General features: G+C 58.8%; 2 protein-coding genes across 7 annotated transcripts in view; one reads left to right on the top strand and one right to left on the bottom strand.

Moving 5' to 3' along the window:
- Positions 1 to 1,053: 1,053 nt before the first annotated feature.
- On the top strand, positions 1,054 to 3,768 carry HYI (hydroxypyruvate isomerase (putative)). Of its 2 annotated transcripts, none has more exons than XM_034650798.1 (8): positions 1,054 to 1,323; positions 1,901 to 2,015; positions 2,513 to 2,627; positions 2,828 to 2,906; positions 2,996 to 3,045; positions 3,158 to 3,227; positions 3,358 to 3,492; positions 3,612 to 3,768. In XM_034650798.1, exons 1-8 carry the CDS (start codon positions 1,125 to 1,127, stop codon positions 3,683 to 3,685), a joined length of 837 nt encoding a protein of 278 aa, XP_034506689.1. In that variant the 5' UTR covers positions 1,054 to 1,124; the 3' UTR covers positions 3,686 to 3,768. The 2 variants fall into 2 exon arrangements, with proteins under 2 accessions (XP_034506689.1, XP_034506697.1); XM_034650806.1 differs by lacking the exon at positions 1,901 to 2,015 and adding an exon at positions 1,408 to 1,519 and having other exon boundaries at positions 1,057 to 1,323.
- Positions 3,763 to 21,708, bottom strand: part of SZT2 (SZT2 subunit of KICSTOR complex) — a 50,603-nt gene continuing 32,657 nt past the window's right edge. Inside the window, exons 41-72 of one of the 5 annotated variants that reach the window (XM_011232755.3) lie at positions 21,470 to 21,569; positions 20,635 to 20,764; positions 18,772 to 18,924; positions 18,591 to 18,693; positions 18,396 to 18,501; positions 18,197 to 18,308; positions 17,447 to 17,565; positions 17,176 to 17,340; positions 16,844 to 16,928; positions 16,534 to 16,698; positions 16,286 to 16,453; positions 15,785 to 15,924; positions 15,213 to 15,379; positions 14,969 to 15,066; positions 14,744 to 14,876; positions 14,490 to 14,620; positions 14,287 to 14,387; positions 14,053 to 14,214; positions 13,558 to 13,825; positions 13,382 to 13,461; positions 13,169 to 13,294; positions 12,846 to 13,045; positions 10,803 to 10,893; positions 10,560 to 10,640; positions 10,403 to 10,477; positions 7,720 to 7,933; positions 7,231 to 7,384; positions 6,958 to 7,080; positions 6,451 to 6,856; positions 6,205 to 6,321; positions 4,746 to 4,814; positions 3,763 to 4,615 (exon numbers count right to left, since the gene is read on the bottom strand). In XM_011232755.3, the coding sequence (XP_011231057.1) occupies positions 4,472 to 4,615; positions 4,746 to 4,814; positions 6,205 to 6,321; positions 6,451 to 6,856; positions 6,958 to 7,080; positions 7,231 to 7,384; positions 7,720 to 7,933; positions 10,403 to 10,477; positions 10,560 to 10,640; positions 10,803 to 10,893; positions 12,846 to 13,045; positions 13,169 to 13,294; positions 13,382 to 13,461; positions 13,558 to 13,825; positions 14,053 to 14,214; positions 14,287 to 14,387; positions 14,490 to 14,620; positions 14,744 to 14,876; positions 14,969 to 15,066; positions 15,213 to 15,379; positions 15,785 to 15,924; positions 16,286 to 16,453; positions 16,534 to 16,698; positions 16,844 to 16,928; positions 17,176 to 17,340; positions 17,447 to 17,565; positions 18,197 to 18,308; positions 18,396 to 18,501; positions 18,591 to 18,693; positions 18,772 to 18,924; positions 20,635 to 20,764; positions 21,470 to 21,569 (4,486 nt within the window). In that variant the 3' untranslated portion in view covers positions 3,763 to 4,471. Of the gene's footprint in view, positions 4,616 to 4,745; positions 4,815 to 6,204; positions 6,322 to 6,450; positions 6,857 to 6,957; positions 7,081 to 7,230; positions 7,385 to 7,719; positions 7,934 to 8,550; positions 8,676 to 10,402; positions 10,478 to 10,559; positions 10,641 to 10,802; positions 10,894 to 12,845; positions 13,046 to 13,168; positions 13,295 to 13,381; positions 13,462 to 13,557; positions 13,826 to 14,037; positions 14,215 to 14,286; positions 14,388 to 14,489; positions 14,621 to 14,743; positions 14,877 to 14,968; positions 15,067 to 15,212; positions 15,380 to 15,784; positions 15,925 to 16,285; positions 16,454 to 16,533; positions 16,699 to 16,843; positions 16,929 to 17,175; positions 17,341 to 17,446; positions 17,566 to 18,196; positions 18,309 to 18,395; positions 18,502 to 18,590; positions 18,694 to 18,771; positions 18,925 to 20,634; positions 20,765 to 21,469; positions 21,570 to 21,708 lie in introns of those variants that run through there. The other 4 variants (XM_011232754.3, XM_034650783.1, XR_004622877.1 and 1 more) reach the window with 4 other exon arrangements.

The raw sequence follows: 21,708 nt of genomic DNA, 5'->3' as shown, positions 1-21,708 counted from the left end.
GGATCAGACGTCCTCCTGTGGCCCAATCAGCTGGGGATAAGAGGGAACAGCCCACCTATAGCCGCTCAGTGGAGAGACCAGCGGAGGGGCCAGTTTTCCTCGTAAAGGACTTTGGGCTGGCAGATACTGTAATGAACATTTCAAAGGAACCTAAGAAAAAATTCAGAGATGGAGCCAAGAGGTGCATTAAAGTGCTTTCACAGCACGCACACACGAATGTAGAAAAACCCTAACGACCATCAACAGAGCAGTAGGATAAATTCTGGGTTGCGGGTATGGCACAATGAACAGCGAATGCAATGACTTTGAAGGATATTGAACACGGGGAAATGTTAACAAAATAATATTAAATGAAAAACCAGACCACAAAACTGCATGTACAGTATGATCAGAATTCTCTAAGAAAAAAATCTGTTTATGTTTATTTTTTAATTTGTAAGGGAAAGTTAATGGTTAGTGGTGCGATGACTGGTGATTTAAATGTTGCTGATTTCGTCTCGTAGCTTTCAAACGTTGCATAATGAACAGATACTATTTTTATAATGAAATAAAATACTAAGTATTTGTTGAAGTTCACGTTCCTCACTTTTAACTACGTTCTCGGGACGGCCCAGTTCTCTCTCGCCCTTCTCTCCGGGCTCTCAGCCCAGGGGTCCCAGGCCCCCGTCTACCCTCGCGTGGTTGGAAGCGCGAGGCGGGGTGGGGATGCTCTCCCGCCCACACCCGGGCGGAGCTCCTCTCCCTCGGCTCTGTCGCCTCTCCCCGCATTTCCCTTTCTCCAGTCTCGAAAAATGTCACTTTTCTGGACCGTCCGTGGTCTTTACCCCACACTGCTTTTCTAACCAAAAAAGGCCGGCACAGAGGGCTCTTGGCTCGGCTCGCGGCGCCAGCGCCCCTCCCCTCGGGTCGGACTACCCAGACGCGCCCTCTCCGGCCGGGCCCAACCCGGCCCCGCAGCGCCCTCCTCCGGATCGGCGCGCCCCGCGAGGCCCGGCCCCGCAGCGCCCTCCCCGGGATCCGCGCTCCCCCGCCAGGCCGGGTCCGGTCAGTTCCGCGGAGCCCCGCCTCCTTCCGCCTTCCGGCCCACCCCGGACTCTGCCCTACGCGCGTGTCACCGGCCCGCCATGGCTCCGCTCCGTTTCTCGGCCAACGTGTCGTGGCTGTTCCCCGAGCTCCCCGGGCTCCCCGCGCGGCTCCGGGCGGCGGGCAGCTCGGGCTTCGAGGCCGCCGAGGTGGCCTGGCCGTACACGGAGCCGCCCGAGGCCCTGGCGCGCACGGCGCGGGAAGCGGGGCTGCGGCTGGTGCTGATCAACACGCCCCCTGGTGCGCCGCGGGCCCGGGGCGGGGGGCGGGGGCCGCCGGGAGCCCGGGGACGCGAGCCGGGGCTGAGGACCGTTCTCTCCGCAGGAGACCGAGAGAAAGGGGAAATGGGGCTGGGGGCCGTTCCCGGGAGGCAAGCGGCCTTCCGAGAGGGGCTGGAGCAGGCAGTGCTGTACGCCAAGGCTCTGGGCTGTCCCAGGTATCCTGTCCTCTCCTCCTCCCCATCTTGCCCTGTCTCCTCCAAGACCCTGCCCCACGTTTGGGGTCTGGGAGAGAACGCCAGGTTGGAGAGGTTCGGGAGTCAGCGCACTGGCTCTTCACCCCTCCAGCCCCGGTCCTTTGTAAATTGCCTTTTGTATTTTATTTGTCCTGTGTCATTCTGTTTGCTACTCTTTCATGCTGGGATCCCGTGCCAGGAGCTGACTAGCGAGGTAGCAAACATACGCAGTGATCCATTTGAGGGTCAGTGGATGGCAGCTGTGGGAGCAGACTAGGCACCTGTCTGGGATCAGAGGAAGCTTCTTACGGGTCGTGCTGTGGAACTGGGTCTCAAAGGAATGAATGGGCATTTACTTGTAAGGAGCACTGGAGGCAAGGATGCAGTGGCCAGAGACGAGAAGGCTTGGGGTGTTCAGCAGAGTTCCTGAGGCTGGAGATGTGACCCGTTGGAGTTGGGTGTGGCCAAGAGAGATCAGGTGATGGCAGGAGGAAGGAAGAGGCACAGTGGGGCTGATCAAATAAATGTCAGATCGCGCTGAGGGTAAATGGGCTGAGACGGAACTGGTAACGGGCCATTACGTGTGTGGTGGGGGCAGAAAGCAGATGGGAAGCAGCTAAGGAACAGATGCAAGGAGTGGAGACAAGCAGCACGGAATACTTAAGGGAAAGGGTCAAAATACTTGTTAGAAAGAGGCTGACGTGCACGTTTATAGCCGCGAGGAGACAGCCACTGGAAAGGAGAGATAGCAGACAGGGAGGGCTCAGTGAGAGGTCTCTGAGGCGGGAAGTTGGGGTGGCCCTCAGAAGGTATCTGGGAAGGCGCTTGGCCTCAGGCTGACACGAGTGCAGGTGACAGACCGGTCAGCAGGGGGGATGGGAGGGCAGCTGGACGAGGCACACGCGGAGCCAAAGGAATGAGGGGCCTGCTGTCAGGATGGGCCCCGCCAGCCTCCTCCAGCGCCATTTCCGCCAGGATTCACCTGATGGCTGGCCGAGTACCCCAGGGGGCGGACCGAGCAGCCGTCAGGAGTGAAATGGAGGCAGTTTTTCTGGAGAACCTGAGGCACGCGGCTGGGGTTTTGGCTCAGGTGAGACCAGGGACAGACAGACAGGCATACCGACATGAATGCCTGCGGGGGCGGGGCGGGGCGACGGTGGGGAGAGCCAGTGAGGCACGAGGCCGGGCACTACCCAGCTCAGAGGGAACAGTGGGGGGCTTCACCAGTGACTGGCTGAGGGGGGACAAAACTGGGGCAGGGCTCTGTTCACGGGTCCACCATGGTGCTAGGAGAGCCTCGTGGGACTGCTGGAGCCCATCAATACCCGCATCACTGACCCCCAGTACTTCCTGGACACCCCCCAGCAGGGTAGGACCGCAGCCTTGTGCCCCCCGAGTCCCCTCTGATTCTCCTGCTCTCCTTGGGTCTCATGGCCCTCTCCCCGATTTCTCTCCCAGCGGCGGCCATCTTACAGAAGGTTGGAAGACCCAACCTCCAGTTACAAATGGTAAGTGGAAGAAAGGGAATGCTTCTCAGAAGGCCCGTGTTCCCCACATCTGGGGAGAATGGGGTGGGGGTAAGGGGGCCTGCAGGGTCTCTGACTAGTATTCTCTATCCAGGACCTGTTCCACTGGCAGATCATGGATGGGAACCTGACAGGAAACATACGGGAGTTCCTGCCCCTCGTTGGTGAGAGGGGTCTCTTTCTTTGCTCCTTCTCGTCTAATGTGCTCCCACCCCTCCAACCCCCCCGCCCCGCATCAGTCCCTCAGGACTCGGCTGGAGCCTGGGCCCCACACCTGCCCCCATCTGTGTCTAGGGCACGTGCAGGTGGCACAGGTCCCGGGCCGGGGGGAGCCCGACAGCCCCGGAGAGCTGAACTTCCCCTATCTATTCCAACTGCTGGAGGATGAAGGCTACAAGGGCTTTGTGGGGTGCGAGTACTGGCCTCAAGGTGAGAGGGGGTGGGGGCTCCAGGCCGGGCCCTGGGGCAGGGAGCTCTAGACGGACGGATAGGGGACACGGCTGCTTTTCTCCTCGCGGGCTGAGGCCGCCACCTCCCTCTGTCCTCAGGAGACACAGTGGAGGGCTTGAACTGGCTTCGCTCTTACTGGGATAGGCGGGGCCGCCCACAGGCTGGCCGGTGAGGTCCTGCCCTGCGCCTGCCTGCCGCTGGGGACAGGGCGCCCCGCAGCCCGCATCTCCTCAATTAAAGACCACCCGCTGAACACTTGCCGCGTGTGTGTTATTGGGCGGGGGGAGGACACACAGTGTCTAACCCGTCGCGCTCCCGGGGCTGCTTCCCCGACGGGACGCACAGCTCGCGCTCCAGTGCTCCGGTCTCCTGCGCCAGTGCTGCTGTGCACACGGGGGTTTTGAGCCCACCTCCTCATTTACACGCCCGAAACCACAGGTCCGAGAGCTGAGAGGCTTGCCTGTGGTCACAGGGGCTTCAGAGGCAGAGCTGGCATCGGAACCAAGGTGTCGAATCTCAACGGCAACGTCCAGCAATGATGTTCAAGCGGGAAATGACCAGAGGGCTCAACGTGGGGGCGGGTGGCTGTCGGCAACCAGACTTGGAGGCGGCGTTCAGGCAGAGGAGCTCTCGGGGTGAGCGCCTGCCACCTGGTGTGAATTCCCGGGACTCCACCAGGTGAGCGGGAAGGTAGAGACCCTTTCGGAAAGGGTCCAGGGCCTGAGAGGAGATGGGCACTTCAGGGAGTTCACCTGCCCCTCTGGAGCCCTGTGGAGGCAAGTGCTTGGGAGGGCAGCTCCCACTTCGAGGCTGGGGCTGCAGACCCCTGAGATCTAGTCACAAAGCTTTTGGTGTCCTTCAGTGTCTGGGCCCAGAAGGGCTGGTCAGTCCTGCTTCAAGTGCGCAATCTTACAGACCCCCATGATTCGAGGAACGGTGACATTCACTGGCCTGGCCCTCAGAGGAGGCGGGTCCAGAGGGTGAAGCAAGCTGTGTTGATGACGGACTCGAGGTGGTGGTAGGTGGAGACCAGCTGGGCAGGGGGGCTCTCGCTGTCCTGGGGCTGCACCGGGAAGGGCTCTCGGAAGACCACTGTCAGAGACTGTGGGGAACATGGCGGGGATGCAGTGTTGAGGGAGGGCAGGCACGGGGAGCAGGGCCCCCCAACCTCAGCAGGCTTGCGGGGGAGCCTCCCACTAGGCTGACACAAAGCCCCTCACCCCTGTTCTCACCGTCTTTCCCAAGTGGGAATCCAGAAACACCAGCACAAAACAGTCGGTGAACTTCTGATTCAGCACAACCTGCAGCGAAAGACAAAGTGACAGGGGGAGTGAGGTCTGTGTCACCTGAGGCAGTACCCACCTTCCTTGAGGGCATTCTGGAAGTGGGTCTGGCGTGAGGAAGGCCTGCCTCCATCACCACACCCGAGCCCACGTGCATTCCAGTCAGCCAGGACCTTGTCTCTGAACTGAACCTCAGTGCTCATCCTCGCCGGCTCCGTCAGCCCCACCAGCCTCCTCAGAATGAGGGGAGGCGCCTGACTGGAAGGTTTCAGAGCTCGTCTATCTAGAGGCCCTGCACAAAGCCGGCACACTGAAGCCCGTCAGTGACGCAGAGTTCTCTACCCCTGGCATGACCCCTCCTTGCCTCCTGTCCTGGGTCTTCTCTTTGACAGTCCCCTGGGACTGTCCCCCTGTGCCTCACTGTCCCTTTGCTCAGCTCTGTGATCTCTCCCAGGTGATTCCCTCTACTCCCAGGCTTCAGTGACCACATGTTCATGTAGCTGTTGCCCAGGTCTCTCTCTGGGCTCCAGTCTCCAGCATCCATCAACCTTCTAGAATGTGGTCCTGGGAGGGCCTCATGACCTCTGACTCATCACCCTTCCCCCAAAGCCACACCTGCTTCAGCACTCCCACCACCCACAGGAGCACCCCCATCTGCTCATAGCCCCCTGCACAAGTGCAGCCTTACCAACTCACCTCAGCGTCCCGGGATGCGCCTTCACACCCTGAAACTAGCCTTGCCCACAAGCAGTGTTGCGGGACCCCTCCCTACGGACGAGTTCCTACTTTTTCTGAAGTCTTCTTCTGAACGTGCCCTCCCCACAGCCACTGCTCTCGTCAGGCCCACCTCTTCAGTCGCTTAACGCCCACACTCTCTGGCTACCCACCACCTGAGCCTTCGTCCCTCTACCGGCCGGGTAGTGCTTCAGCCTCTCACGTGCGCCTGGGGATCGGGCTGGACGGCACGGGCCGAGTCGGCCGGGCGGGGCTGGGGCCTGAGAGTCTGCATTTTGGCAAGCTCCCAGGTGTTGCCGCCACCACCGGTGTGAAGACCACACTTGGGGTAACGAGGCTTTAAAGCCCCAGTGGTCCTTCTTGGGATTTCAGCCGCTAAGAACCACCACTGATAAGGTTCCAGAGCTTGGCCCTCAGGATCTCTAGCCAAAGGTTTGTGCTTTTTTTATGAGCTTTTAAGGTCAGAGCCCTAGGCTGTTCTCACGAATCCTGTGTCGAGGCTCGAGGCTCGTGCTCAGTGCTTGAAGGGTTTCACATGGATTCCATTCCACCTAGGCCTCCTGCCAAAGCAGGCCTTGTTTAGTTGGGCTGGGGCTCCTTCAGGGACCTCTCATCTCTCTGATGAGGCATTTGGCTATGTCTCCCCTTTCAGAGGAGTCTCAAAGAGACTTACCAGGTATTGAGTTCCCAAGTCTGGGCTCTGGAAATGGCGACAGCTCTGAGGAAAGCGGCTTAGGAGAACCTTGATAAGGCTCTGGTACCAGGAGACCGTCATGGACAGGAAGCAGTCCTAGGGGAAGGTCCACAGGGCTGGATCTGCTGTCCCAGAGCCACCTGAGATCTCTGCACCCTCTACCCCGGCTGCTGCTAGAACCCCTAGTATCCAAACCAGCCCCTTCTAGAACCCACGGCTGCTTACCAGCTGGGGATCAATATCCCCAATGGATTTGGCATGGACTGCTTCCAGGAGCTCCTCCAGCTCTGCCAGGGCCAGGCGCCCCCCTAGCCGTAGCCGGTCAGGCCCTGGAGGCTCAAGCAAGAAGAGGCGCTTCCAGAGGGTGTCCCGACGGCAGTGCCCTCCAGCCAGGCGGACCAGCTGAGCCAGCCGTGCCCGAGCCACGCCCACCTCTGCAGCCAGTGGGGGGAACAGGGGAGCTGGTCCAGGGGCCAGACCAAGCCCCGAGGCCTCCCCAGGACTACCAGCTGAGCTCCCAGGAGCTTCTGGCTCAGGGGGCAGTCTGGGTGGCTTCCGGAACCGGCGCATGTCAGCGGTGAGTCTGGGGAAGAGCTCTCGTTGGCTGGTGAGCACCACGAAGAACTGCAGCCTGTGGTGGGGAGGGGGCAGGAATGGGGTGATCAGAGCGGGAGACACAGAGAGCAAGGGCACAGGGGAGGCTGCGCAATTCAAGGTGGGGGATCTGCTGACCGCAGAACGTGCCGCTCGGCTTCTCCTTGCTCTTCGAAGGGTGCAGCACAGTGACACACCAGCAGGGACACATCAAAGTCGTCCTGGTGACGAAGCCCCTCAGAGTCCAGGTAGGAGCCGGAGCTGTACAGTGGGGGTGGGGAAGATGCCAACCCCAAGGTTCTAATGAAGCCCATCCCTCTGGCTCGAGAAGATACCAGTTTCCCTACTGCCCAATGGCCCCGACCTCAGCTCTGCCAGAGCACGTGCTGGCACCGCCCCCCCCAACTTCACCTGTGCCACGCCGATACCAGGGCATATTCGTTATGTTCTGGGCCTCCGGGCCGGGCCATCCGCAATGGCTTCATGTGGTAGGAGCTGGCGTGGTCAGCTACATAGTTGTACAGCTGGTGAGCAGCAATGAGTGGTGTGGAGAGCTCCAGCGTCCCTGGGGGGCAAGTTACAGGAGACCCTGAGCGTGCGACAGACACGCTGCATAGGTGGGACAGGGGGACAGACGTTCCTAAGGCTCTGACAGGTGGACTGGCTCTGCTTTTCTGGGGGGGCTCCTAAGGTCCCGTAGAACATGGGAGACGGGCCCGAAGTGGCTCAGAACAGAGAGCGGGATCTAAACTTTGATAGGAAACAGTGTGAAGAACTTAAGACACAAGCCGGGGACACGGGGACACAGTCCAAGTGACATGAGGTGATTAACAGTATGGGACAGGAGGTGCAGAGGTTCTGTTCTATCTCTGGCTCACCGGCTTGCCCTTGGGCACCGACCTTGGTAAATGTGATTGCGGCCGAAGTGCGGCCCGTCGGGGTGGTGGGCCAGGAAGTGGCGCAGGAAGGCGGTCAGGTGGTAGCCGTGCCGCAGCACCAGGTGGGCGCCCAGCACGTGCTGGCGCACGAGGCGCAGGTGGAAGTCGTAGCTGAACGAGTGCACGTGCATCAGGTCCCGCACCTTGTCACATTCCTCCGTGAACAGCATGGACAGCTGGGGGGAGCAGCGGGGACCCGGTCAGGACCCGGCAGGCTGCCCAGCACATTCCCGTCTCTCTCCCTTTCCCATGGGAAGAGGAAGTTCACATTCCCCGTTGCTGGGGGCCCAGGGGAACCCCCTCTGCCGGAATGACTTCTGTGGGAAGCCCACCTCAGTGTATTCTTTTTTTCATACAGAACTATCATTCTGTTTACGTGAAACTACAACTGTTTTGATAGATCGGCCTTTTTACTCCAGCCCAGGTTCTGCTGAGGTCGGGCACAGATCCACTGATGCAAAACGTACTTGTTCAGTGCCTGTCAGGTACTGTTCGAGGTGCTGGGGGTGCACTGGGAGAGGAGCAGACCATGCTCGCAAGGAGTGTATGTTCTAGCAGTGGGCAGATGGCCAACGTTAGGCTGCAGAAACGAGTATGTAGGCCGTTAGAAGACGGGGTTATGGAAAATCTAGGGAAGGGCCGCAGTTTTATGCAGGCAGCCAGGGGAGGCCAGGCATGGAATGTACTACTGGGAAGTCTTTCCTGGCTCCTCCCACCTCTCCACTTTGACCTTCCCATCAAACTACCTGCTATTCCCGGACATCACATGTTCTTTTCACACTTTTGTACCTGCTTGTTCTCTCTGCCTGGAATGCTGCTCTCCCTGCTCCCCAAATCTGGCTAGCTCCTACTTGTTCGTGAAGCGTCCTCTGGGACATCCTGCCAAGGCTAGGCCAGGGTGGGCCTCCTCTAATTGATCTGTGAATGAATGAATGAACCATGGACGGAGGAAGAAAGGCAGACAGAGACACGGAGCTGGTGCTTCTCCTGGCGGAAGTCACCGCCACCGAGAGTGTGTTAGCGGCTGGATCCGTGGTGCCTGGCCGGCAGGACCTACACGCCCATGCCCTCAGAAGCACTGGGCGCAGGAGTTATAGGAAAGAAAGAACTGGCTGCCGAAGAAGCGACAGCCTAGGGGTCAGGGTAGCCGTGTGGTCTTGGCTGAATCACAGTGTCTCGGTTTCAGCTCCCTCATCCACAGAGATAAAGCAGAGGTCTTCGTAAAGCTAGACAATGTGTGATAAACTGAACTGCCCACGGATTACGACGATCGCGAGCACTAAGCGGTGCCCGGGAAAGGTGCTCAGGATGCTCACGGAGGAGCGGAAGAAGTGAGGGAGGCCGGGGGACATAATTCAGGCTCAGGGACGTCGCTGATCTGGCTGTCGGGGATGGTGCGTGATGGTGTGCGTTAGCTGAGGGCTCCGGCCACAGACCTGGATTTCAGCCCCAGTCCTGCCGCCGACTAGCGTGTGCTCAGGGGGCACTTACTGAACCTCCGTGGGGGGCACAGGTCCCCTTATGTGTGCAGCAGGAGGAAAACTCTCCCCTCCACTGAGTACGCATCCCCCACACTTAGTAACAACAGCAGCAGTACAAGCGATTTAGAAATCTACGTAGGGTCAGCGATTACACAAGTAGGGAAGACCGAGCCAACTGGATGGACATCAGGGGCAGGAAGCCACAAGGACTTCCAGAAGCTCGAGAGAGTCACGGAGCTGGGTATTTCTCACAAGCAGGACAGCAGAGTGTGAAAGCGTACCTGCCTGTCCAGAGCACTCTGGCCCAGGTAGCTTTCTGCATGTAAAGTCACCACGCTTTTCTGGGTCACCCTATCCCATGATGGCTGGACTAGGTGTCCACACTCAAGGCAAAGGCAACAACCATCCATTGGCTGGATGCGAACTATCCAGATATGAGGAGTCAGGCAGACTAGGCCCAGTCAGATCCTGATCCCAGGAATGAAATGAGAGGCACAAAGAAGGCACAGGCCCTCACACGACTTGCCTGGTGACCGAAGAAGCAGAACTAACTCAAGTCCAGAGGGCTTCAGGTCCCTGACCTCACTTGATCCTGACTCATTCTGAGCACTCCTGGGAGCTGGGCCCTCATGGGTAGAGAGGCCCTGCCCTAAGGCAGACAGACAGGGACATAAATAACAACCAAGTGCCAGGGGTATGCTGTGTGGCTGGGAACTCTGGTCCTCATTCTAAGTGTTAGTGGTGATTCTGACAAAGCCTGGCTGTCTCCAGCTCTAGGTCAGACCAGAACTGCCCATGGCACAGATGTACCCATGTCTCAGATTACCCACTATGTTCACAGGTCCTCACTGACCATCTAGGGTTATGGATTGCCCACGGTGCCAGGCTCCTGTCAGTGCCATGATGACCACAGGACCCGACCAGCCACCGTGCTGGGCACCTTCTGCCTCCAGTGCTATGGTGGAATACAGCTCCAGCCCGCTGCCAGAATGGGGCTGATGGGTGGATGATGCAGTCGTGGTGCCGGAATGGCCACTGACCTGGCCAGCCCCCAGCAAGAGATCACCACTGGCCCAGACGACCCGTGCATTCCTCTTACTGGCCACAGCGCACTGGGGATGCGCTATGCCTGAGATCCTCTATTTCTCTGTCCCCACCACATACCTGAGAGTTGACAGCTTGCCCCATGGGGATTCGGGAACATTCGAGGGCAAACTGTTTGACACAGAAGTAACAGCCCTGGAGAGAGGGTGAAGATGAGGTCAGGAGGGCAAGAGACAGGTGGGTCCGGCTCTCCCCACTCACTGTTCCTCCTGCTCACCTGAAAAGCCAGCTCCATGAGGATGATGCCCCCGGGCAGTGCCCGCTGCAGGTGGTAGGTGGTGACCGGAGAGCCAGTGCTCTAAAGAAAGGAGAAAGACTAGGGTTCAAGGGCAAGGGTTGGGGATTCATAAGCCTCAAACCAGCAGGGGAGTCCTTTGGGTCAGTGATTCTGGCTCAGTGACACCTGGGTCTGGGCCATCGCTGATGGCACTGTCAGGGAAGGTACACAATGATGCACTACCTTGGGGCTCCCGTCAGTCTTGGTTTTAGGGCAGGAGAAGGAGCCGCGACCCTCCGTTCCAAGGATGGCCATGGCCCGCAGCCGGCTGGTGCTGCAGAAAAGAAGAGGGAGGAGGATGAGGCAGGCCAGTGGGGAAGCAGTCTGGCCAGTAGACCCACAGTCGCTTTCACGGGCAAGCGTTCTGCAGGAGTGGAGACGGGGCTGGAGAGGGGAAGGACCTGCTTGGGGTACTGGGTAAGCAGCTGCAACTGGAGTCCAGGTCTAGACTGCACGCAGCAGGGCTTCACAGCAGCTCCTGCTCTAAGGGGAAACTGGAGGAGTGCTCCGTGGGGGGTAGAGAGCAGGCCCCTTTCCACCAGTGAGAGGAGAGGGGTCAGGTTAGGGCGTGAGAGGCTGCTGAGACTACGGGGAGACACCATGAGGGGATGGAGATGTCCCTGTACTGGGGGGAGTGGGGATGGGGGGAAGGGGAGGCTGATGAATGTCTAAGACTTCAGGAGGAAAAATCAAGGATATGCTTGATAGCCTGTTAGGTACTTTCCTCGGAGAGGGAAAAGGGGTTCTCTTTTGACTGAGAAATGGCAGTTTCAGGGTCCCACAGGCTACTCAACTCAGAGGTAAGGGGAGAAGAGAAGCAGGGAAGGTAGCGCGAACAAGGGAAACAGCAAGGCCCAGTAGGGTGCACGCATTACCTCGGGAGCTATGCACCGCCAGAGCTCTTGCTGGCGATCTGGGGTGGGGGTGGGGCTGTGTGTCAAAGCCTCTGGCGAAAAGAAATGTCTCATTTAATCCTCAAGGAAATTGGAACGAGACTTAAGCAGTGATCGGTGATGGTTAAAGACTGGTGAGAGAGGAAGGCCTAACTATAAATTTGGCTCTAGAAACTTATTTTTCACCCTACTGTCTTTTTTAAAAAAATTATTTTATTTTTTTAAGTAGGCTCCACACCCAGCGTGGAGCTGATTTCATGACCCTAAGATCAAGACCTAAGCTGAGATCAAGAGTTGGACACCCAACTGGCTGAGCCACCCAGGTGCCCCCGGTGTCTTTTGTTTTAAAAAGGAACCCAGACTTTTGAGAAGAGCGTCAAACTGAATGGAATTATGGAAACTGAAGTCTCTCAGAGACTCTCCTTTAGGGGGACCTGAGAGGGTAGCAAGCAGAGCTCCTCCTCAGGCCCTCCCCAGAAACGAAAGGGGTGGGGTCCCCGAGGAGCAGGCCTGTCCTCTCTTCCTCATGCCTGGAACAGGGAGGGAGGCTGGGAGCTGGACAGCTGGTTTCAGAAATGCTAAGGAGTTGGAACTGGCTCTCTGGGCCACGTGCTGTCCCGAGTAAGGAAGTACAACCTGTACACAAAAGTAACCATGTGCAACACGGAGAGGTGTGTTCCCACAGCCACTGGGAAGGTGCTGCGAACACAGAATCTGGAGGCTCAGATGTTGAGAAGGACATAAAAGCAGGGGCCACAGAAATGGGAATTTGAAATTTGACAGAGGACAGGAAAGGTGGCCGTGTGTCACTGTGCTCTGGGGAGCTGAAAGGTGGTGACAGAGGAGCTGCCTACTTTGCAAGACTGCCCCAGAACGGGCCGGAGGACAGTGGCACAGGTGGACCTGGCGCAGAGGTACCTGGTGAGACAGACTAACTCGGCGAGGACAGGGCTCCCTGGGCCACGAACCATGAGAAATACCCGGAGAGGTCCCTGCGGTGATGGGGCCAGGAATCATTACGCCCCAGATCCAAAAGCCTAGGAGCTCCCCGTGCGTGGATGTACACCGGCTCGTCAGCACGCAAGACGGCCGTGGGCGTGAGCCTGTGAGGATGTACGCAGCTGTGTACACACCTGTGTGGCCGTGAGGCTCACAGGACGAGCCTGGGGCCCGTGCGAAGGCGGCCCGGACCCTCGTGGATGTGTTCGGCCCGGTGGGATGGACATGCACAAGGCCCATGTGGTTCAGATGGGGCCTGGGTGAAGAGGGCGAGGCTGTGTGGGGCCTCGCCTGCAGCGGAGGAGGGGAGCGAGAGGGGAGGAAGGGGGCTCACCTGCGGGCAGGTGAGGGGGGCCGCAGCGGCACGAGCACGAAGCCCATACTCTGCAGATACTGCACGTACTGCTGCAGGAAAGCCGAGCTCAGCTCCTTCAGCCAAGGCTCCTCGCGGGCACCCGGCGCAGGTGAGTCCGAGGGCTCGCAGCTCGTGGGGGCCTCCCGGCTCCCAGCCCCCGACTCGGGGCGATGGCGCCGCTGTGGGAGTGGAGATTAAGGCAGGCTCTAGCCGCTGTCAACCGCAACATGGGAGTGAGGGACGGAGGGCACGGCGGGTAAAGGGAAGTCCCATGGGAGAAACCCAAGAGTCTGGAGCCTCACCTGGCCCTCGGGGGGCCCAGAGGTCTCTGGGGGCCCATGCAGCCAGGCAGCGGGGTCAAAGAGCAGGGCCGTGGCACAGTAATGCACCAGACGGGACGACTGCTTCAGGGTCTCTAGCTCTGCGGCCTGCGGAGATGAGGCGATGAGTGCTAGCACGGTGGCCAGGAAAGGATCACAGGTTGCTCACAGAGGACACGGGCTTGGGCCACTCACACTGATGGGCATGCTGGCTGGGGCAGAACGCTGCTGCCAGGTCACAAACAGGTTCTCCATCTTCATCTGGCGCTCCAGCTCTGGGGGGTGCAGGCATTAGTCACGGCCCCCAGGAGCTGTCACCCCTCTCCCTCCCACACTCCACAGACTGCCCCTGCCCAGCCCACGGCCCTCACCTCTGCGCTCTGCCATCTTGATCTCCAAGAACTGTTGTCCATGGTAGGTGACGGGATCAGGGGGTCTGGGCACAGGACCGAGTGAGGAGCTGGTGCGGGCAGCCGTGATATCCCGCAGGGCCTCATCGAAGGGGAATGTATCCAGGAGAAGGGGGCCCCCGCCCCGAGAGGACGCACTCAGCCGGCCCTGTTCACGGCTCATGGGGGGGCTTGCACTCCGGATGAGGGTCTCTGCTTCCATGGTAGGCAGGAGAAATGGGTTTGGCTCCTGAGAGAGATGGAGTGTCACAATGGGTTCAGGGCCTTTGCCTTCAGACACTCTCTCCCAACCCATGGCCTCCTCTCTCAGATGCTCCCTCCCCCCACTGCCTCTGCCCTCAGTCTGTCCCCTCTCCCCTCTCCCCTGCTTCTGGATTGGCACTTCCTTGAACTAATCCCGTAGGAACCAGAACTAGTGGAGGGAGCCCGAGCAACGGGCACCTTTTCATCCCGCACCGGGAAGTCCAACTGGCCATAATGATGGAAGAGCCCAAGCTTTTGGCTGAGGAGGCAGAAGATGAGGTGAGCACGTGAGTTCTGCCACTGCACGAGGCGAACCAGCGCTCGGCCCAACGCCGCTCCCAGGTCTGGAGCCCAGTTGTAGGTCAGCAGCTGCAGCTGGAAGTCAGGGGTAGGGTCAGTGAGATCACTGCACCCCTTCTCCCACCCACCCCCTGGCCCCACATCTACCTTCTTGTCCATGACCTCCAGCAGCAAGAACCTCTGCCGGGGAGCACTTCGCCCGGAGCTCCCGTCGCCTCCTGGCTCAAAGCGCTGCACGGCTTTGGCAGCTGGAGGGGGGAGCGCTCAATTGGGGTCTGGAGGCAGATCCCCTGGAACCCACCCTGCCCCCGCAGAACTCTGAGCTCACCCCTTCTAGGCCATGCCCTCACCCTGCTGGGTTGGTCTCCTCCACTGCAAGAAGCTCCTTCCCAGAAGCAGCAGATGCCGCTCCACCGCGGGGCGTGGTGCTGGGCCCAGCTGTCCAAGGCAGCAAGGACTGAAGATCTCTGGCTCTGAACCCCTGGAGGGAGGAAGGGAGGGACAGAGAGCAGACCAACCATGCATGGCCCCACTCCCTGGCCATCACCTCCCAGGCCTAGCCCCCACCTGCCCGAGCTCAGTCCCCAGGAGACCCCCAACTCACAAATGCTGTTCAAAGACACGGACACTGGTGTCTCCGGCCATTGATGTGACCAGAGTGGTGAACTCAGAGAGGACAGATGGAAGGAGGAATCGGGACACCATATGGGTGGAGCTCCTGGACACTGAGGCACAACCTGGAACCGGGGCAGAGAAGTCACAGTGGGGCTGTAGGATGGGGACCAGGCCATAGGGTTGAGTACAGGGGACGGGGGTGCTGGGGTCTCACCAATCTGAACCATAAACTCCATCCAGTGCTGAGTCACACGAGCAAACACAGGCTGCAGGGTCCCCACCTCACCCTCTTCTAGCTGTGTAGTCCGGCGTCTGAAGACACAGCGGGAGTAAGAGCCCCACCTCCACACATGATGCGTGTGTGCTTACATACACCCAACAGCCACCTGTGACTTCACACCCCCCCCCATGATGCGACAAGACCACACACACACACACACACACACACACACACACACCTTTGTCTCTGGGCTCCAGAATCTGGGCCTGGTGCCCGCTCAGTTCCACCTGGAGTCCGAACGCTTTCAGTTTTGTGACGCCTCCGGCCCCGGGTGTCTTCTGGCCGATCCAGGACAATGTCATCAGTTGTTTTGGGGGAACCCAAGTCCCCACATTCTGTTTTACTCTGGGGGCAAGGCAGTGAATGAGGAAATGCTGCTGGGAAGGGGGATGGTGTGAAGGATGGGGGCGTTGAGGACCAGTAACGAGAGCCTGGGGAGTTTGGAGGCCCAGGGGCAGGCTCTGGCCTTGGGGAGCACTCAGCTTTCCCGAGCCCTGGCACCCTCACTGGTAAAAGCCCTACTTCTCCTGCGGTGGCTGTGAGGGCTCCATGAGAAAAGGCAAGTGAAGGCGCTTGTTAAGCTGAGGCTCGCTACATCAGAGAGAACCCGCCCTGCTGCACACCCCGAAGGGACAGCACTGTTTTATGTAACAGGCCATCCGGGGCCAGATCTACAGGGGTGTAAGGGAGTTAGGGGACAGGCACAAAGGCAGGTGCCAACTCCACCACCTCTTCCCATCCTCTCATTACCAGCATATCCCAGAAGCTACGCCGGCCAGCTTTGCTGGGGGGAGTCACAGGCTCGCCGGGGCCGGGGCCAGGGCCAGGGGGAAAGGTGCCAGCTCGGCCCGCAGGGCTCTTGGCTTCCAATGACCCGCTCCAGAGACTTCCTGTGGACATGAGACGTGACAGACTCCTGTCACTGACCACCAATGCCTACCTACTTCAGACCGTCTAGCCCTGAGACAGGTATGAGAGCGACTTGCCCCTTATTCCACCTGTTAGTCAATGTCGGTGTATGTGACTGAGAGCTACGTGTTTGTGTGAAGGGGGTTCCTGAGGAGGTATCCCTCTCGACATGGGGGACCAACTGCACGTGTGCGCTTCTGCTGGCATGTCGCCTTGCTGACGCAGAGAAGATAAAGGACAACTGAATGTGTACTTCCGAGGGAGCCTCTGCAACCCACCTTTGCAACCTCACCGGAAACAGCGTACTGCCTGGGCCTGGCACGTTCTCTGGACCGCACGTACCTGGAGATGTGTCCTCTGTACACAGCGAGGCTGGCAGCAGCCGCAGCTCCATGATGGCATCAGCCAGGGCCTGGCGGGCTGCTCCCCGGAGCTTCTCCTCCAGCTGCACAATACTGATGTTCCCCTTCTCCCACACGTCTAGTCGAAGCCGTGGGGCCCCATTCTGAGCTGGAGAAAAGAACGGGGGTGACATGAGGGTGCCCTCTGGTTCCCAGAGCATTAACTGAACACGCCCTCCGCTGACCCACCTGAAGAACTGTCCGGCACAATCGGGCAGCGAGTGACCTGGGTCAGCTGCTCAAATTCATCCTCTTGCAGTGGGTCTAGGGGCCCCGGAGAGGAGGAGGGCCACGATGCCAGTGAGATGGGGCTCCCGCTTTCATCCACGAATGCTAGAGTGATGCAGGCAACCCCTGTAGAAACCCACAGGAAGGCTCAGACCCAAGACCTCCAGATCGTCCTGAGCTGTAAGGCTGGGCAAGGCCCTGTCAGCCACAAGGCAGGAAAAGGCTCTTGCGAGCGCGCGGGAGTGGCATGGGCTACCCTGCAGCGTCATACCTTTGCCGCCGGTGCCCTGTCCACCAGGCTTGTTATACAAGTAGATGTCCAAGTCGGGGAGGCCGCCCTGCGGTGGCAGCGGGTGCTGGCGAGAGAAGCACCACAGAAAACTAAGCCCAAGCAGATGGACGGGAAGCATCAGGGAATGGTATCCACAGCGGGGAACAGCAGACGGGCATCGCCGGGAGCGTGGGAAGACACAGGTAGACGATAAAGGCGTAGGGGTGGGGGAGGCAGGGGTGTATCCAGGTCCACAGGCGAAGGGGAGCCGCGGGCACGCGCAGGCAACGGTTCCACAGTCAGGGGGAGTGTGGAGAGGGGCCGAACCTCACCTGGAAGTGGTTGCGGCTGTTGCTGTCCGTGTACTTGGGAGAGTGCAGGAAGACCAGCAGGTTCTGCCGCAGGTACCAGGCCAGGGCAGGGAGCCAGGGCCTGCAGGAGGCAGGGAGGGCCAGATGCAGCACTTCTGACGGGGGACTGCCGGGCGGCTGGATGAACTGCAGAGAGCGGGGAGGGGAGTCAGAGCTGCACGGAGAGGGTAGAGTGCAGACTGTCCCCGTACCCGAGCCTCGGAGGGCGGCCGGAGGCTGGGAGGGAGCTGACCTCCACATCAGCGGGTGTTAGCTTGCAGTTCCGAACAAGCATGACCGTGATGACATCCAGCGTGGCCTCGTCCAGGCGCCGACGCAGGACCCGTACGAGCTCATCGGTAATCTCTGGACCTTGACACAGTCACGGCAGGAAGGTGGGGACCCTGGCAGAGGAGCCGGCAACCCCCAGACCGGCCCCTGACTCCCAGACTTGAACATCCCCCCACATACCGGAGGCAGCCAGCACTAGGCTCTAGTTCTAGCAAGTTCTAGTTCACTGTGTACCTGCACAGGTGAGTGTCACCTCTCAAAGCCTCAGCGTCCTCATCTGTAAGATGGGAGTAATAGTAACATCTACCTGGTATGTAACGGTCTTAGCCCAAGGCCTCGTACACGTTAAACCAGCCATAAACATGAGCTGCGACATCCAGTTGCCTACTGGGTACCTCATGCTCACATCGCCCAAACTGAACCCATGACCTTCACCCCAAACCTGCCCTTGGTCTCCAGCCGGTGAGCCAGCATCCACCCAGTCATTCGGGCTAGATACTCAGGGTCAGCTTTAATGACTCCTCTTCCTCGAGTTACATTTCAGTCACCTGCAAGGCCTACCCTCTAAACATGTCTGTCTGTCCCGCCCAGCTCCTGCTTGAGGGAAACCCGGAGCACAGCATGAGCTAGGGCAGGAAGGTGCCAAGAGAATCTCGGGAGGATCCCGGAATCTCCTCTGGTCACTCCCCCGCCCCCTCCACGCAGCACTTACCTGCCTGCCCCACGCCATGCACCAGCAGCTGGATATGCCTGTCCACTTGGCCCACGGGACGAGCAGCGTCGGAACTGCGGCTAGAGGCCATGTCCAGGGGAGACCGAGGACCCTACAGGGAGACTGGGGTCGGGGCCTGGCTCCAGGGGGCAAAGTATGAGGGGAGCACAGGGGCATCGGGGGTGGGGGTGATACGTACTGAGGCTTCCTCAGAGTAGATGGGCTCCTGGCTTCGGGACAGAGCTAGGGAGGGGGGCAGCGTGTCACCTTCCCATGGCCGCTCGCTGCAGGACGTCTCCAGGAGCCTGGGAGAGAGTGGCACAGTCTTTTGGACATACCGCCTCTGCCACCGTCCTTGACCCCTGCTTCACCCCTCTCCCCGGGGCCCACATACCGCAGGTAGTACACAGCCTTCGTTGCTCGTTCCTGATAGACAAACATATTCTTCCGGTTCACCACAGAAAAGGCATTAAGAACGGAGCGCAGGGCCTGGATGGCTGTGGGAATAATAGGGGCTCAGGACACCCCTTCTCCAGGTCCCCCCCACCACCTGCCCTCTCATACCCATCACACACCCCGAGAGACCCCCATGCTGGGCCCCATTTTCAGGCGCGAATGGACTCGAATCACGGTTCCCCATACAACGTCACAGGAGAAATGGCCAGGGACAAACTGCATTGTGGCGGCGAGGTACCCTCGGGGTGCACAGCTCTCATCAGCAGCGTAATCTGGGGAGAAGGGAGACAGTGATCAGAAGCGGAACAAGTAGCCACTTATGAACTGGCTACTTGTTCTCACTCCCCAGGACTCCTGGGTCCTGTCTATTACCCTGCAGGGGAAAGAGTCATTTCAGATAACAAGGCAGGACCATGCTCTCAGGAAGCCAGGTCACAGCACAAAGGCTCTCAGGGAGATGTGGAGAAGGAGCTAAGAAGAGGTGTCAGGTAAGGCAGAGAGTGAGAAAATCCTGAAGATAATGTCAAGGCACTCTGGCTGTGTCGTAATGTAATATATAACATACGCCCCATCCACGTACTCACAGGGAGTGGCAATGAGAACCCCGTTAGAACCAAGACGACAGGAGTGCTGGTACGCACCCGCAGAGTCAGGGAAAACACTGCTCTGGAGGACAGCTATTCCAAAAGAACCCATAGGGCAGCAGGGCAGAATGCAGGAGCCCAAGGACACAGTCCAGTGCCTTGTCTGCCCCTTTCCAACTTCCCAGGTTCATGAGCCTCCCAGTACAGCAGAGGTGGCCATCTGGTTTCCCAGAGAACTGCTGCCAGATGTGAGCAGTGTACAGAGCACACAGGAGGCTGTCTGGAACGGAATGATGGCTGCTGAGGGCTCTAGCAAAACCATGTGGAGAGACTATAATGAGGAAGCGCCGTCTCCGGGCTCCGACCGTCTTCCGCTGCACGCTGCTAGAAGGCACTGCAGCAAAGGTGCGCGGCTGTTCTAGCTCACGCTCAATGTGCAGAAGCAGCCATCAAACCCTGGGAAGTCTGCTAATTAGGGGAATGGTGCTGTGGTATGGAGCACACCTCAGGATGTGCTGAGAGATGTGCTGTCCGGGACTGTTAGGAACGTTCACCCACAGACTTGCTGAGAATATTAAAAACAAGAAGTGGTCTGATTTTACTTTTAAACCAGATGAGAGAACTGCAAAGGAATGACATCATTTGCCTTTCCCCTCTGAGCTGGGGTGAGGGGTCATCAGGAGTAAGAGAAGAGAGCGGAAGTGTCAAGACTTCAATTAGCATCTCGAGTAGAGTATTGGACTTCCTAACCGCAACCAGAAATCTCAGGAAGCCCAAAGGGGTCCTGTGCCTGCCTGTCAGGAGACAGCCGATCTGAAGGCAAATCCTCCTACCAGGCCTTAAGCTCCTCCCCTCTGATCTTCTCCCACCTGTGACCTGGCCAACTCGCCCACCCCCTCCCCCACACCATTCCTCGGCCCTATTACCCAAAGGGGAGAGATGGTCATTTTGGAAAGGAAGGTGGGGCCAGGCAGAGGCACAGCCTTAGGAAGACAAGTGCCCCTTCCACAGTCCCTTTTCTCCTGTGTTCTTCAACCCTTCCTTGTCTCCTGGCTCCCTCACTGTGGAACATACATGTGCTCGAGTCCGGCTTGTTGTCAAATTCCTTGTGTGCCTGCCACACTAGGAACGAGTCTTTCTTCTCTGCCCCACCCGTGTAAGATCCTCCCACTTGTCTCCCCTGGTTCCTAGTCCCACCTCTCCGCCAAAACTACTTTCACTAATGACACACGGGAACTCTCAACAGCCAAACTCAGTGACCCTTTTCTGTCCTATCCTCTCTGCTCTCCTGGCACAGGTGACCAAGTCACGGTGACCCTACCCTCGTCTTCTCACCCAAGTAGGGACACAGGAAGGGTGGCAGCAGCCCATGAGGGAGGCTTCTGGGTGGGGTCTCACCATCGCTCGGCAGCGGTGCCCGCTGACGGGAGTGGAAGGGGGTCTCGCTGCGCCACAGATCCTCTTCGCTTTCGGCCACCAGAAGAGAGTTACACACGTGACTGTCATGGAGGTCCTGCAGAAGCAGCCGCTGGGAGGAGGAGCTGGGTATCAGGGAACTGAAATACTCCTCATACAATTGGTGGCGGTCAGGGGTGACCAAAGGCCAGAGAGGATGCCCGTTATCACGGGGGGTCAGTGGTCAAGAGAGCACCAGTAATCACTGGGGGGGTCAGAGATGTGTCCCACAGTCACTGGGCTTAGGGCTCTGAATTCCAGGTTAGGAACACTCGTCCCTCTTCTTTGCCAGAATCTGTTCCCCATCCTTCAGGTCTCAGCTTAAAAAAATAAATTCTTTCCCTGACACTTCAGGAGGTCAGACCCTGTCCTATGTGCTCATCGCACTTTCTACTTTTCCTCTGTATGATTCTTCATAATCGTAGTGGAAATAATTCATGTAATTTAGTTGCTCAATGTCTACCTCCCTCACTTGACACGAGCTCCAAAGAGTCAGGGTTTCCCTGTCACGTTCACTATTATATCCCTAATGCTAGCGCAATGCCGCAGATGAACAGCTTACAGCCAGGGTCTGGGAGAGTGACCCATGTTACTGGGAGTGGGTGAGGGAGTGTGCCCCAGTTTGGAGAGCCCAGGGAGTGAGAGTACCCCGGTAACCAGGTGTCAAAGGAAATGTTCAAGATGGATCTAGAGCCTCCGAAGGTCAAGTTCCTGGAAACCCCTTCCTCTCTGAGCAGTGTCCCAAGCCTAGAAAGCCCTGCTCCCAGCTGTCCCTTACCTGGTTGACCTCCCTGCAGATCTCCCCAACTCGCCTCACCAGGAGCTGCTGCAGGTGGCGACACTCGGTGCCTGGCCCCCCATCCTCCCGAATCAGGCTCCTGGAGGGGAGGGATGGCTCAGACACAGTTGGGGGGGCGGGGGCTTGGGAGCTGGGGCCAAGAGAAGCCATGAAAAGAGAGTAGGACCGGACCGAGGGAGGCAAACACGGTGGAAACGGGAAGAGCGAAACTCTCCGCA

This window comes from Ailuropoda melanoleuca, chromosome 2 (genome assembly GCF_002007445.2).
Source record: "Ailuropoda melanoleuca isolate Jingjing chromosome 2, ASM200744v2, whole genome shotgun sequence".
NCBI classification, from domain to species: Eukaryota; Metazoa; Chordata; class Mammalia; order Carnivora; family Ursidae; genus Ailuropoda; species Ailuropoda melanoleuca.
The sequence above is the reverse complement of the archived record's forward strand: the minus strand, read 5'-3'. Positions and strand labels throughout refer to the sequence as shown.